The 16122-nt window shown below is 46.8% G+C and overlaps 1 protein-coding gene and 1 pseudogene across 3 annotated transcripts; both read right to left on the bottom strand.

The window, feature by feature from the left end:
* Positions 1-241: 241 nt before the first annotated feature.
* LOC102257060 overlaps positions 242-16122 on the bottom strand; it is a 42460-nt pseudogene continuing 26579 nt past the window's right edge.
* Positions 11427-12887, bottom strand: LOC106725439 (major allergen I polypeptide chain 1-like). 3 transcript variants are annotated; one of them, XM_014536609.1, is made up of 3 exons: positions 12783-12887; positions 12475-12662; positions 11427-11577 (listed from the first exon to the last, which is right to left on the bottom strand). In XM_014536609.1, exons 1-3 carry the CDS (start codon positions 12841-12843, stop codon positions 11548-11550), a joined length of 279 nt encoding a protein of 92 aa, XP_014392095.1. In that variant the 5' UTR covers positions 12844-12887; the 3' UTR covers positions 11427-11547. The 3 variants fall into 3 exon arrangements, with proteins under 3 accessions (XP_014392095.1, XP_014392093.1, XP_014392094.1); XM_014536607.1 differs by lacking the exon at positions 11427-11577 and adding an exon at positions 11716-11980; XM_014536608.1 differs by lacking the exon at positions 11427-11577 and adding an exon at positions 12329-12401.

The raw sequence follows: 16122 nt of genomic DNA, 5'->3' as shown, positions 1-16122 counted from the left end.
CCTCAGCACTTCCCGGTGAACCCGCAGGGACTCAGAACATTTCATGATTTGCCGATGGCAAGTTCTACTTAAAATCACATTTTCCTAACATCATCCTTGAAGTTTTAGTTCTCGGTATGTTTGGTAAAACGATGTAAAGTGGTGCTTTTCCCAAAGACAAAAGAAGAAAAAAGGGAGAAAAACGAAGATGCAGGCCGTTTAAACAGCCCCGAGCAGTCCTGCTGAAGAAAAGGCCCTGCCATCACCGGTCCATCACGCTGAGGATCGCCTCGGGGTGAGGTCTCCGTTGGGGGCTGTGGCAGCGGGCTGGCCTCCTCTTCCTGCCCCTCCACGGGCTCTGCGTCTGGCTCTTTTTTACTTCAACTACAGTGTTCTCAATTGCACCTGTATTCTGATCCTCAACCTGGATGAGAGCTGGCTGGGTCTGTTTGGGCTGCCGGGGGTGGGGTGGGGTGTGGGGTAGGTCCTCTCAGCTTCTTGGCAGGTGGTGGGGCTGGGGTCAGAGGTTCAGGCTCAGTTCCCACTGCAGACTCCTCTTCATCCTCGGTGTCATCCAGGTCTGGCTCAGCATTGTCGCTGTCGGAGGGTCTTTGTTTCGCCTCCATTTTCCCCTTCTACACCACCTGGACCAGCACAATTATCAGCATGTCTTGCCAGGGTATTCCGCCGTGGGGATGTTTTCCCACACTTAGAACAGACAGAGGCCGCAGGGACAAAGTTGGGGTCGTGATAGCGTTTGAAGTGCATGTCGAGGAGCTGTTTCTGGCGGAAGGTCTTGTCGCAGTGGCTGCAGGCGGAAGGCTTCTCCCCGTGCGGGTGCGCTATTGCATGATCATGTGCCTCTCCTGTCTGCAGACGGAATCACACGGAAAGCGCTTCTCATTCTTGTGTGACTTGTGATGCTGAGTGAGGGCAGAGAGCTCGTGAAACACAGCCTCGCAGTATGGGCATTCCTTGCCTTGCTCAGTGTGGGAGCGCTGCTTTCGCAAGTGGACACCCAATCACTTCCTCTGCTCTGGCATTGTCACAGCGGGAACGGTGAGATGTGGCCACATTTTCTGTGCGCTTCTGTTAAGTGTGCATCTTCATGGTACCACTTTGGGTAAATCGCGCATGACAAATACAACACTCATAAGGTTTTCCCCTTGAATGGGTTCTCATGGGCCTTTTCAACTCCAGCCGGGAAGTTTTAGATCCACAGAGACAAAGCCTTGCATTATGACATAGGAAAGCACAACTGAGGAGCACAGCGGATAGGTAATAAGGTGAAATTTGCCAGCTATGATATACTCTACTATATCCCAGCAAAGACTGATGAGATGTGGACGTAGCAAACATCTACAGGGTGAAATCCAAGGCAACTAGAGGTAGGAGAAAAAATAGTTGTCTTTTTTTTTTAAATTTTCAGCTGATATATCATTTTAAAAAAATGATTTTTGTTGATTTCAGAGGGGAAGGGAGAGGGAGAGAAACATCACTGATAAGAGAGAATCATTGATCAGCTGCCTCCTGCACACCTCCCCACCCAGGATCGAGTCCACAACTCAGGCATTTGACCTTGACCAGAATCAAACCTGGGATCCTTCAGTCCCCAGGCCAACGCTCTATTCACCGAGCCAAACCAGCCAGGGCAGAGGTAGCTGTCTTTCAGAGAGCAAGACCAATAAAGTTTTTAGTCCAAATGATAAGTAACATCTAGTTTCAAATATATTCTTTTGGATTTGAGAACATGTTTTTAAACAAAAAACTTAAATTGCCTTTATTGACAATAGACATTGCCAGATTTATCCACACAACCAATGTTCCAAATGCCATGTAAAAGGGAAAGAATTAGCCAGATTGTTAAGTAACCTGTTATTATAATTGCTTTTATTTGTTTAATCTTTTTGAAATAATGGCCTCATATTTTTGCCCCAAAGAGAAAGAACAATTGACATTTTTTAGTTGTTTTGCAGGGCAAACAAAATAGGGTGTTTGTTGGTTGAAGTTGCAAGATCATTCTCTTTAGCAGTTTGGGCAGCAGATCAGCAGGGAGAGGTCTGGTAGCTGGGAAGGGCAGCGTGAGAAAAGTGGAGGATTTTCAGGTCAAGGGTAAAGGCCAGGGGCCCAGTTGGAGTGGATGAGTGGGAGTTAACACTTAGATATAAGGAAGCGGGGGAGGGAGGTAAGAGATCAACCGAAGGACTTGTATGCATGCCTATAAGCATAAACAATGGACACAAGAGACTGGGGGTGGGGTGGGGTGAGGGCATGTGCGGGGGGTGGGGGGGTAAGAGAGGCCATAAGAGCGGCCAGGGGAAGGTCAATGGGAGGAAAAAAAAAAGGAGACATATGTAGTGCTATCTGTAATACTTTAAACAATAAAATAAAATTAAAAAAAATAAATATAAGGAAGAAACAGGAGAGCAAAACCATCTGGGTAAAAATGACATCATATCTTGATTTTGGTGCTAAGGATCCCTGGAAGATGGACCCATTGACCTCTTATCTTGGAGACTTCTCCTTGTGGGTCTAAGGATAACCCTCAAGTTAAAGGCTTTATGTTTTGTTAGAAGAGAAAGGATACTCTTTGTTTCTTGTAAAGGGTGAAAGTGTTAGAGGATAGGAGAGGGGCCCATCTTCCATCGTTGCTCATTGGAGTGGGGTTCTTGGAGTACCGCTAGAATAAGCATTTCCAGAGGCCCCCATGGGAGGATGAAGTGGTAGAAAGGTTTATTTCCATGGAATTACACCCCTGGGTTTCAAGAGTTTCATTTCCCTTAGTCCAGCCACAGAAAGAGTGTAGCTGGGGCTTCAGTCGAGCCTCAGATAGTATCCAGAGTTTCCTTTCCATGTTGGAGCCAGGTCCAGCCCAGCATCAGGCTAGCTTAGCTTGTGTTTCTCCACTGCAGTCCATTAGTTCATTGCGTGTGGAGATCTGCATGACTGTGGGCCACACAGGCGAACATACGAGAACCAAGAGCCAAGAGCCACGTGAGCAACAAGAGAGCCCAGAGAGAACTTCTTTGTTTAGGGAATTATGCATTCCCAAATCTTCACTTCCTTGTAGTGACCACATCCATTCTGGCCAATGATCTCTGTCCCCAGACATGATGGACAGAACCTTCCCTAGTCACCCCAACTTCCCTTTGTTGAATCCCTGGAGTGTGAAGTTGCAGCTTGTTGGTGAAGCTGCCCAAATGACATGCCTACAATGTCTATCCTCCCCCCCTTTTCTCCTTTTCTATTATTAATAACTAGCTAATTACAATGGTATCAAAAGGAATAATTAATCTCAAGATTTTACCCCTCCAAAGCCATAATGAAGTATTTTGTGTGTGGAGAAAAACTGTCAAAGAGTAAATATATGCAGCTTGGTCTACAGCAATGATTCTTGGGGAATTTAATAAACTCTATTTAGGTTCTTCCAAACTTAACACATGTATTCAGCTTTATCTTGGGTCATTTTATTTATTTATTTATTTATTTTTAAATATTTTTATTGATTTTTTTTTATAGAGAGGAAGGGAGAGGGATAGAGAGTTAGAAACATCAATGAGAGAGAAACATGGATCAGCTGCCTCCTGCACACCCCCTACTGGGGATGTGCCCACAACCAAGGTACATGCCCTTGACCGAAATTGAACCTGGGATCCTTCAGTCCGCAGGCCGACGCTCTATCCACTGAGCCAAACTGGCTAGGGCTATCTTGGGTCATTTTATACATACATACATATCTATCTATCTATCTAATCCTCACCCTAATTATTGCATACATACTTAGTGAGAAGAAGGGAGAAACATCAATGTGAGAGAGAAACATCGATCAGTTGTCTTCCATATGTGCCTGGATCGGGGACTGAACCTGCCCAGGTATGTGCCCTGACTGGGAATAGAACCAGCAACCTTTTGGTGCACAGGATGACACTCAACCAACTGAGCCACTCTGGCTGGACTATCTTGGGTCATTTTAAAATTGTGTTCTTTTTCTCTTAAAATGACCAAAGAGAATTGCTTATTATCCAGGATCAACCTGTTAACTGGAGACAGCATATTCCCTAATTACAGTATCTATTTTTGTGTGTGTGTGTGTTAATCCTTACCTGAGGATATATTTGCATTGATTTTTAGAGAGAGTGAGAAGGAGGGAGAGAGAGAAACATTCATGTGAGAGAGACACATCTATTGGTTGCCTCCCGCACTCACCCTGACGGGGGTTGAGGATTGAACCTGCAATCCTTCAGTGCATGGGCTGATGCTCTAACCACTGAGATCAGCCAAGGCTACAGTATCTCTTGAATGCACATCTCACTGACCTCTAGGCAAGAGGCAAATTGGGGAGGGAAGGGAAGAATGTAGTAAAAAGTTCCAGAGTTTTACTCTGGTCTTCAGCTGACTAGCTCATTGACTTTGGACAATCCTGGGACCTTTTTGCATGTTTCCTCATTTTGCAAAATAAAGTGAGATGGGGTAGTTCCATAAACTCCTTCTTTCTCTCTGCTGTTCTGATTTGTTAGAACTGCTGAATTATTGCCTACATGAAATGATTTACTTTCTTCTTCTTTGAAGTAATGGAGCTCATTTTGTATAATTTCCATCTCCCTGTATTTCTGTTAAGCAAAATCTAACAGCCTTTGATATCTCTTTGTCTACTTTCTAGGGAATTTCAGATACAATCTCATTTGGTTATGTGGAGACCTAGCAAAACATTGTCACTGAATGCCTTATGCTTTCCCACAATGCTATCAGAGCAGAATTCTTACAGCAGATGCGCAAAAGATAACGCAAGAGGGATTGAGAAGAATGGGAGTAAGAAGAGCCTGTGGACACAAACTGAAAGGGCAGTAAATAGGAGCATGAGAAAAGCCACCACAAAGAAAGTTCTTTCTCCATCCTTGAGGTTATGAAAATGTTGATTTCATTTGTAAGATGATGTTGGAAAGGTGACAAGGGAAAGGCTTCTAGTACTTGGTGAGCCCCTACCAAGGGCCAGGCACTGCCATTTGTCCTCGTTTTGGCTGTGCCATCGACTTTGTAGATGAGAATATTGAGGCACAGGACTCACCCAGGAAGTGAGTGGCATAACTGAGGTTTTAAGCCAGAAATCTAAGCCAGAGGGTAAATAAAAATTAAATAATCACAAATAAGGCTTCAACTACCCCCTGATCTGTCCCCTCTTCTATTCTTAGATGTCAACAGCGTTACCATTTCACTATGCGATGTACTTTAGACATCTTCCCATGTTCATAGGTGTGCAAATACGTCGTTCATTTTAATTCTGTATCAGTTTCATGGTATGGGTCTACCATAAGTTACTTCATTTAACCTTTTCCTTATTGTTTTCACTATTAAAAATGATCCTAGGGTGAGCATTCTTTACCTGTTCCCATGTGCACATGTAAAAGAGTTTTTCTAGGTAGATTTGAAAAAGTAACACACATGTATGTTGTGTACATACATGTATATGCATACGATATGACATCTGTGTATGTATATACATACATGTGTTTTTAAGATCCTGCCAAATTCCCCTTACAAAGGGATTGTACCAAATCACCTGTCCCTCTGCGTTGTATGAAAGTACCTGTTTCCTCATGCTACCACCAACACTTGGTATTATCGCACTTTAAACATTTGCCAGCTATTATTACATAATTTTTTCAAGTGCATTTCTCTGATCATGACTGAGTGTAGCACCTCTTGAGTTATTTTCCTCTAGAAAGGGTTTTCAATAAATAACAGGAGAGCAACTGAGGCCTGTTCTGTGCTGCGCAGGAAGCCAGTGAGTTTCTTTGTGAAGAGGATGCTGAAGGTCATTTGACTTTGAGGTCCAGGGCAGGCGGCTGGCGGGAGTGGTAAGATCACACTCTCATTAGGAATTCGCCTGGGGGCCACAAAGGAGTCTGAGCAGGTCCTTTTATTTATTTTTTTAAACATATTTTATTGATTTTTTACAGAGAGGAAGGGAGAGGGACAGAGAGTTAGAAACATTGATGAGAGAGAAACATCGATCAGCTGCCTCCTGCTCACCCCCCACTGGGGATGTGCCCGCAACCAAGGTACATGCCCCTGACCGGAATCGAACCTGGGACCCTTGAGTCCGCAGGCCGACGCTCTATCCACTGAGCCAAACCAGTCAGGGCTGAGCAGGTCCTTTAAGCATGTAAGTGATGGCACTCAAATCTAACAGAATATTAACCCTGAAATCAGGTCTGAATTTCCAGGCATAGTATCTATCTTTGGATTTGGTTTAATGTTTTTACCCTTGATTTATGTGTGTGCCTTCCTTAGCACCCCATATCTCAAGCAGCATGTATTAAATGTATTTGAATGTATTAAACTTTCTTAAATGTATTAAGCGGTTCTCAACCTGTGGGTCGCGACCATCGGAAAACACATATAGCATACCAGATATTTACATTATGATTCATAACAGTAGCAAAATTACAGTTATGAGGTAGCATCAAAAATAATTTATGGTTGGGGGTCACCACAACATGAGGAACTGTATTAAAGGGTCGCGGCATTAGGAAGGTTGAGAACCACTGTAAGTGATGGAATTTAGCAAATATGTTACGGTTACCATCTTTGTTGCTAAGAGGGAATGTGGAAATCTGACAAATATTATAGCTTTCATTTTCAAGACCCATTTTCGAAGCAGTTTCACTAACAAGTCTCCCGATTTACCATGCCATTAACAGAAATAAGTCTTTCTGGACAGCAGTAAAGAAGCGGATTAGCACAATTTACAGCTTTCTCAAGATACAGATAGGGAACCTACTTATACTCTACGTATACTATAATAGTTTGATACTTTTTTCAAAATAGCAAAGAAACATTCCTGTGATAGAGTAATACATAGACTTGCTTTTAAGACACCTCAGCTCATTTTCCATCTGCTCATCTATTAAAGACAGCATCCCTCAAGGATGAAGCCCCAGGTCTCAGCACGGTCTCCTGTTGCCAACAGTGATTAGGAATTACTTAGTTGCTGACATCATCATTGATTGAAAGAGGAAACTTTTTCCACTTCAAGCTGAGGACATAGTGCTTAGATTTTCTCATTTAAATAAAATGTTATCCAGGGACAACCCTTTGAATGTGTACCCTAGCCACACACACTGTTCAACAAAAGAGCAACCGCAATAAGCAGAGATATCGAGGACTTAGGACACAGCTCATTAGGATAAACCTGTTCTTTTTCTTTGCCAAAGTCAGGGAGGAAACACATGTTTGCCAAACAGAAGGAGTAATGAGAGGAGCCCGTCAGTAAGGAAGACAGTCTGCTTTGGGGAAAACATTGGAAAGTTTCTTCTAGTCCATGGAAACTCTATGTTCTCTATAATCCTTGTATTCAGAGGATCTCAACGTGATTGGGGGCCCATTACAAAGTTCCACTGTGCCTGGTTAGAGTGATGCCCACTGTGACAAGGGTGCCTTTCTATGGCGGTGTAAATTGCATGGCCATCCAGGCTGTGGCATTAGCCTATGAATGAGAGTAAGAAGGAACAGCTACAGAGATAGGTGGAAATCCAGGGGAGGTTGTGGGAGACAAGGGGGAGGACTTCAATAAGAAGAGAGGAGACAAGTAGACCGGAGGTTGAAAAGAGGACTGAAAGTTCTTCATTGATCTAGTGAGAACAAAGGGAGCTGTTGGTAGAGTGATAGTAGCAAAAGCCATTTGGGAGGAGAGGAAATGGTGGCAGAAGTTAGAGACATTTTAGAAAATATTTTTTATTGATTTCAGAGAGGAAGGGAGAGGGAGAGAGAGAAACATCAATGATGAGCGAGAGTTATTCATGGGCTCCCTCCTGCATGCCCCACACTGGAAATTGAGCCCACAACCTGAGTATGTGCCCTGGCCTGGAATTGAACCGTGAACTTCTGGTTCATATGTTGATGCTCAACCACTGAGCCACGCCAGCAGGCTCTATTATTCTTAATGTAGTAGATTACGTTGATTGATTTTGTATGTTAAACCAACCTTGCATTCCCAGGATAAACAGCATCTCGTCATAATGTATCACCCTTTTTATGTGTTGATGGGTTTGATTTACTAATATTTTGTTAAGAATTTTTGTGAATATATTTATGAAAAGTATTGGTCTATAGTTTTCTTGTAATAATTTTGTCTAGATTTATTATGAGGATGATACTAGCTTCAAGAGATCAGTTGGGAAATTTCTTTGTTCTCCATTTTCTTAAAGCATTAATATAAGGTTCCTATTATTTCTTTTTTGAGTGTTTGATATAATTCACCAGTAAAGCTCTATAAGGCTGGAGCTTTCTATATGTGAAGTTTTAACTAGAAGCTTAATTTTCTTAACAGATATAGGACTATTCAGATATTCTCTTTTGCCTTAAGTCAGTTCTGTAATTTGCATCTTTAAGCAAGTTGTCCATTTCATCTAAGCCATCAAATGTATTGACATTTTTTCATAGCATCTAGTTATTATTATTTTTATTGTAGAATAATAAAGACATCATTTTATTTCTGATTGGTAATTGGTGTCTCATTTCTTTCTTTTTCTTTAGGACTATTCAGATATTCTCTTTTGCCTTAAGTCAGTTCTGTAATTTGCATCTTTAAGCAAGTTGTCCATTTCATCTAAGCCATCAAATGTATTGACATTTTTTCATAGCATCTAGTTATTATTATTTTTATTGTAGAATAATAAAGACATCATTTTATTTCTGATTGGTAATTGGTGTCTCATTTCTTTTCTTTTTTTTTTTAATGAAGTTGGGAGCTTGTCTCAGTTCCGATGCCTCTGTACTAGCACCCAGAATTTCCTTTCATCTCTCTATCTCTTCCTGAATCCCTGGTCTCAATCAAATTCAGCAGTGTATACTTGTGTCTGAAATCCCCCATTGATTCCCATGTGCTGGAGTTGGGGTACACCACAAAAGCACCTTGTCAGGGCAGTTTGAGAATTCAGCAGTGCAAGGTCCCTAGAGAAATAAATGGCAAGAGAGTGCCACCCTACTCCACTGGGGTTCCCTGCTGTCTGTGAAGGATGGGTGGTACTTCTGAAGAGTCACCTGGTGTATCCCACTCCTTCCTCATGCTGCCTTCACTGAGCCTCTTTCACTAGCCTGCCTTTCCTTCCTGATCAGGCAGATGGATACAGGTTACTATGTTAGTCTGGGTTTCGACCAGAGGACACCCAGACAGAAGGACTTGGGGGCAGGCAGTTTATCTGGGAAGTGATCTCAGGGTGCTCAAGAGGAAATGAAATAGGAAAGTGAGAAAAGGCCACGGGGGTGGGCAACTGGGGCTCAAGCTCACTAGGCACCTTCTCAGAGACACTGTGGAGTTCACCTCGGAGCTGACCCAGCAGAAGTCAGGGAGGCTGGGGTAATGTTAGAGGGTCGCCCTGTGACAGTAACTCTCCCACACTTCAGAATGAGCTTAACAATATTCAACAAGCTCCCAGGGACTGGAGAAAGCCACCAAGCAGTAAAGAGAAATGCACGTGTTTGAGGAGGCAGATGTCTGCCAGTATAGGCTTGTCTACCACAGCTTCAGGTGAAGGCAGGTGGAGCTGGGCCTAGGAGGAGATGGGCAGGACTTCTATGATCTCAGAGGCAAATTCATGTTAGAATCAGAGATAAAAATCCACAGTTTTTGACATTTACCTTTTAAGCATCTAAGGTTTGGATGCCAGACAGTAAAAGGGTTGGAAGGGCATCTGATGCTAATCTCTCCCTCACCCCCACCTCCAGATTAGATAGAGATTCTACAGGTTGGAGGAAGGCAGCGGGAGGGGAGGGAGCACATGGACAATATTGAGATGTCTCTGCACGCAGCATTCCCTAGGCCAGTGGTCGGCAAACTCATTAGTCAACAGAGCCAAATATCAACAGTACAACGATTGAAATTTCTTTTGAGAGCCAAATTTTTTAAACTTAAACTATATAGGTAGGTACATTGTTATTAACTTAATTGGGGTACTCCTAAGGCTTAGGAAGAGCCACACTCAAGGGGCCAAAGAGCCACATGTGGCTCACAAGCCGCAGTTTGCCGATCACGGCCCTAGGGAGTTCTGTGGGAGTTAAGTAACGGCCAAGTGTCCCAGTGAGGATTAACTGCCCATCACTCATCGCCTCCTCCTCTTTGGACGGGTTCCCATGACACCCATATACTCTCCACAGGCAAGGGGGAGTCTTTATCTAAGACATTGTAAGACCCACCCAACTCATGTGGGTGCCGCTCTTTTAGAAGGCCTGGAACTTTTAAATCTGTAGAATGGGAGAGTGGTGGGATACGTGTTCCGGGTCACATGGGAGGGTGATGAGAAGGGTCTCTGCCCCATAACCTGCACATGCCCCCCATCTCCTCAGCTCTCAGAGACAGTTATCCCTTTCTGAAGAAGTCCCCCCCCACCCCCGACCCTGAGCGGTGGGCACAGACCAAGAGCCAGGTCTTACTCCTGCAGCCCTCAGAGCACAAGGAGGGAAACGGCTGCTCTGGATCACCTCTGGGGGCCTCTTCTGAGCCTCTCCACCATGAGGCTCTTAGCGACTCCTCCTGGGAGAGCCCTGTGGTGTAAGCTCTCAGTCGGATGGAGCAATAAGAGAGGTGGTGCAGGTCAGGCCAAAACGACAGGGTGGCATGGGCCTGAGAGGCCTCAGGTCATGGTCATGGAGCAGAGCCACAGGAGGCGTCTGAAGCTCCAGGACCCTGGACCCCACTCTAAGCATTAGACCCAACCTGAAGGGTATTTACTTGGAGGCAGCAGAATCTGCAATTGGGGGGCTGGCATGAGGGTAAACTGAGGCACAAGAAGTGACCAGGTTCAGCACTGGTACCTTGACCCTTTGCTCTTTCTGTCCTCACAGGGGCCCCTTCTCACCCACCGAAGAGGCCCTGGAGAGGGGAGGTACAATATTCCCATTTTATAGGTTGGAACCAGAGGCCCAGTGAGGGATTGCGATATGTGGATAGCCACGAGGTGAGCTCACCGAGCCTGTCTCCCCCGCAGAGGACGGGCAGGAGTGGGTGCAGCACATTCTGCTGCCCAGGAGCTCTGTGGTCTTTGGCAGACACGTTACCCCATTTTATAGGTTGGAACCAGAGGCCCAGTGAGGGACTGCGATATGTGTACAGCCACGAGGTGAGCTCACCGAGCCTGTCTCCCCCGGGCAGACACGTTATATCTCTGAGTCTCAGCTTCCTCACTTGTAAGACTATGATGATTACTCCCATCTCTGAAGGCTGCTGGGAGGCTAAAATCTGGTAGCTAGTGCATGTGACCAGTGGATCCTGGTCCACAGACGCGAGAAGCTGTTCTAGTTATCACCCCCCTTCTCCCCATACATTGAATTCAGTGGAGGAACGACATCTGACAGCACTCAAATCCAGCTGCAGTTGTAAGTCACACGAGTGGTCCCCACTGTGCTGCCCCCTCCCCAAAGCCCAGTCTCCAAGGAGCAAGCACTCTCGCTTGAATTGCAAAGATTTTATTGCTGGAATCCTTTAGTCAGACACGTGGACATGGCGGTTGCAGAGACTCCTTAATGATCAGGCAAGCAGCTTCCTTGGGGCTCCTGGCAAGGATGGCTCCATTAACATAAAGGACTTGAGTATATTTTATTCTGCAAAGAGAAAGTCAGGAAACCTGGTGACCTTAGGGGTAGAAGACACCAAGCTGCACGGGACACGCCCTGGGCCCTCTGAGGAGGGCCTGCAGGCCTGTTTGAAGGGTGACCCCTGGATCTGAGCAGGTAAAAGTGGGTTCCTCCCTATCTCCTGCCCCACAAGAGAATCCCAGGATGTGCCTAGAAGCTTCCGCCGATGGAACAGAGAGAGGAGGAAGGGTCACCGTGGTGAGATGGAGGGCAGTCTTGGGTGGAGCAGGAAGAGGCTGCTGAGGAGGACCTGGTGGGTCCAAGTGCACCTGGGAGTCTCCAGGAATGAGGAGCCCAGTCTACTTTGTCCTCCTGTCCTGTGGACACTTGCAGCTAAAGTTGTGGCGTTTCCATCATCACTTGGGGCAACCTGAAGTTGGGAGGTTGGAAGGGGGCTTTTGGAAGGTGCCTCCTCTCCTGGCATTTGAGGTAGAGAATGGTCCTCTGGGATCCAGAGAACAAGGCAAATGAGGGTTTTAGTGGGAATGGAGTCGGGGACTTGAGAAGTTAAGGTGAAGGACTCAATGCTAATGGTTTGAAGATCCAGGCTGGTGAGCTGGAGAGGCTGAGTCAGGGCCTGACACTGAGGCCAGGTGGTGTCACACAGTCAGGAGGGCCTGGAGGGTGTTAGGCTGTGGCCCGGCAGATGCGAGCGGTCAGGGCCAGCCCAAGAGCTCAAGGGCTAGACTGAGCCTTCCCAACTGGCCCTTCCCCACACCTTTGGTGCCCGCCCATCCTCTCCACATCCTCATTCAGGGAGCTCTTTTTCCTCCTTGTTTCTCAGGGAAGGGCTATATGGAGAGGAGAGATCTGAGCAGACCACAGACAGGCCTCAGACACACACACACACACAGCCAGACCCACCAGCACGGTGACGGCATGCTCCTTATCCTCTTCTGTCAATTTCTGATCAATGCAGTCCTTCAGTTTCCTGGCATTGGCCAATATTAAAGAGTTGTTTTGGTATTTTTCCACTTGTGCAACATATTCTTCTGGGGTTCCCATCAGGAATATGGTAACATCTTTTTTCACGGCTGGGCAAATGTCACAATCTGAAACATAAAGCAATGAAAGACACTCATGAAAACACACTCTTCCCTTACCCCCCGACATGCTTAGGACTGCCCGGGAGGCCTTAAAACCCCGGAGAATCCATGTCCCCAGGAACACACTTCCGCTGGAGATCAGGAGGGAGGCAGCCCAGAGCAGCACGAGGGCACCGGCCCCCATCATGGTGCAGTTGGCTGGTGCTCCCTACCTACCCTGGAGCCCTTTTATACTTGCTGTTGGCCCCACAAAGGGGGGCGGGGACGGAAGAGGCCTGTATCTGATGCCTCCTTTTCCAGGAGGTTCTGCCAACGCCATTCCCAGGCCATAGCTTGGAATTCCCTGGGGCTGTGGAGGTGGGAAGTGTATACTTTGAAGAAATCCTAAGTCACAGAGTCAACAAAGGGCACTGGCTCAGCCTCCCTTCCCCCCCTCCAGGGCTGTCTGAGGTCAGCTGACACTAAAAACTTAAGAACTGAAATTTCCTAGGTTGACTAGGAAAAGGGGCAAAAAGGTCCCCAAATCAGGCCTCCTGAGGGATGCCCAGAGTCAGCCTGTCACAACTGCCTGTGTCCTTGATGGCAGTCTGGTCCCCTCTAAGGATTTCTCAGGAAGCTCAGTGCTTAGCTGGCTTCACAGCTAGTACCGGCCAAGAGAAGGCCAGAGCACAGGCCCCTGGTCAGGCTCTCTGGTGACTGCTGCCTCCCCTGCTCTCATCACAATGTCCTTGACATGCTCAGTGTCCCCCCTTGGGCCAGTCCCCTGAATCTGTTTCTGAGCCCTGAATTCACCCCTACATGCTGGCCCAGAAGTCCTAGTTGTCTGTAGACCAAGTCTGCCACCTGCTTACTTTGATAGCACCTCAATCTGACAGAAATTTCATCCCCTCCCCCCAAGATGCTTCTTTTGAGTTTCTCTGTATTGCTCACATATCATTTTTCTAGTCTAGAGCTACAACCCAAGGAAAAGCCACGCCCGCTGTGGCCCACAACCCCTGTGCGATTTGTACACTTGCCCCCTCCTCCCTGCCCTGCTGCCTCTCTAAACGTATCTCTGTGCTTCTCTCCTCCCTCACTGCCCCCATCCTGCTTCTGGGCCTTATCAAGTGTCCTGCAGAGGCCCTTTGCAGGGGCTGCCCTCGCTGCCTGCAAAGCTCTTTCTCCAAGTGCAGCACGATTCATGGCCCAATTCCTCAGGTCGCTGCAACCGTCACCGTATCAGAGAGACTCCCCCACACTCTTGGCCCCTTCTATAAAAGGGGACCCTCTACCATAGCACTCTGTTCTCCCCGACTTATCTTCCTCCATAGCACTTCTTGTCATTGTGGCTTGTCCTCCACTCCCTCTTAGATGTCTGATGAGCACCAAGAATGTGAGGGCGTTGCTGTGCGTGCTGCCACATCTGTAAGACTGGGACCTGGCCTGACACACAGTAGGTGCTTCACCAATGTTTATTAGATGAATGGAAGGAATAGCTCATGTCTCTGGAATCTATATAAGTAGGAACACTTCACTTATATTTGCTATATATGTGCTTATGAACATTGCCTGGGATTAATTAAATAAGATAAAGGTTTGAAATGTTTTGATAAGTCAGAATTAAGGAGCTTTTTGCTGGAATAAGGTTTGCTGAAGCCCAGAGTTGAAGACAGGACATGTTTTCTGACCCCAGTCAGAACCCTATGCCAAACAGGATTCATATCCGGTAACTGCTCTTGGCAAAGAGGCACCAAGTCCTGAGCTCCAGCTGTGGATTGGCCCCCACAGAGCCTTTCCTTGCCATGGCTACTGAGGCCAAGGGCCTGTCCCTCTGAAGATCACCCCATGAGGGCTCAGGTCACTGATGTCCCTCGGAGGCTCCTGGGCACCTGTTAGCTGAGAAAGTAAACACTACATGCCCTCGGCTGCACCGGTGGCTCTTTCTCTACCCAGAGCAGTTTCCGTGTGGTGGGACACCTGGGCGAGAACCACATGTCCGGTCCTGCACAGGGAGTTCCTGCAGTCCTCCCCCCAGCTCTGCGAGCTGATGGCGCCCAGCCCCAGGGTGGGTGCCACAAGGCCCTCTGAGACACCTCCAGATGGTGGGGACACTTGTTTCCTTGTCATGGCCTTGGCTGTCATGAGGCGCACTGGCCAGGTAGTGTGGAGTGGCTCCAGAGCTGAGTTTGTCTGCTGCTCTCCTCACAATTTAGACCGGGGTTTGGACTTTGGGTTCTTGGGAAGACAGCACAGAGGTGATGGGCCGTTCTTGTCACATCGCATCCGGGCATCTGTAGTATCAATGTCTTATCACTGGTTATTTTAGCTTTGGTCACTTGATAATGTCATTTTTGCCAGGTTTCTGCACTGTTTTCCCCTTTCCCTACTCTTTTCTATGGAAATGAGTCACTCAGTCTGGCCCCTCTTAAGGGGGTGAGGGTGGTAGGCGCCACCTCCTGGGCCTGGGTTTGTGGATTGCTTGGAGTCTTCTGTAAGGAGCATTTCTCTTCTCCCCCATTGCTTTATTTATTCAATCCTTTACATCAGGGTGGACTCACATCTATTACTTTATACTTGGGACTATAATTTAATACTGTTATTTTTTTGTTCAAATTGTTCCAGATTTGGCCATTGGGAGCTTTCTCAGGTTTCTTCCTGCTGAGTTTTCATGAACTGTCTCAACTTGTTAATGCCAACAAACGATTTTCCTAGAGTAGAAGGCTCAGTTTAACCTTGAGAATTTGAGCAGATTGCGTGCCACCTCTGGTTGACTGGCACTCTAGTCTGTAGAAGTCTAGCCCACAGTGGCCTGTAGGGCTGTGGACACCTCTGTCTCTGTCTGACAGAGACAAACTGCACAGCCCACACCTGCTCACTCATGTTTCTGGACGTGCTGTGCAGTCAGCCCCTCTTAGGGCAGGTTTACTGCTGGAGGAAGAGACAGCGAGGCGAAGCAACAAGGCTGGGGCCACTGGGAGTCAAGGAGGTGCCAAGGAATCTGCCCCCTTAAGGGTGAGAAGGAAACTGGTGGTGGGATCTAAAAATGGAGCATTACCAGCCCTGAGAAAACCTACGTGGCCACAAGTCCTGCAACTTCCCTGATAGTGAGTGACTCAGAGCCCAAGGACGGTGGCCATCCCTTCTTGGGGCCCCATCCAGCGACTGCACCAGCTACGATGTTCAAGGCGCTCCAGTCAGGCCCAGCTCCCCATACTCACCTCAAGAAATTAAACCTGCCCGTCCGTTTTCCAGGTGATTCCTTGTTTAGCTATAGTGGCATAGACCCGCCTTGACCCCTCCTGTGATTTCTGTCTCTACATTTTGGGAGAGTATTGCATTTGGAGCCAGGATAGTGTGGGGGAAGGATGACCAGGAGATGTGACAGTTGGTGCTGGACAACAGAGCAGTTGGCTCAGAGTGAAGGAATTTAGAAATGTCAGCTCCGGTTGGTTTTTGGCAAAGGTAAAACCACATCTTCTCCAGATTT

This window comes from Myotis brandtii, unplaced genomic scaffold (assembly GCF_000412655.1).
Source record: "Myotis brandtii unplaced genomic scaffold, ASM41265v1 scaffold165, whole genome shotgun sequence".
Taxonomy (NCBI): Eukaryota; Metazoa; Chordata; class Mammalia; order Chiroptera; family Vespertilionidae; genus Myotis; species Myotis brandtii.
This window is presented reverse-complemented; position numbering and strand designations above follow the sequence as displayed.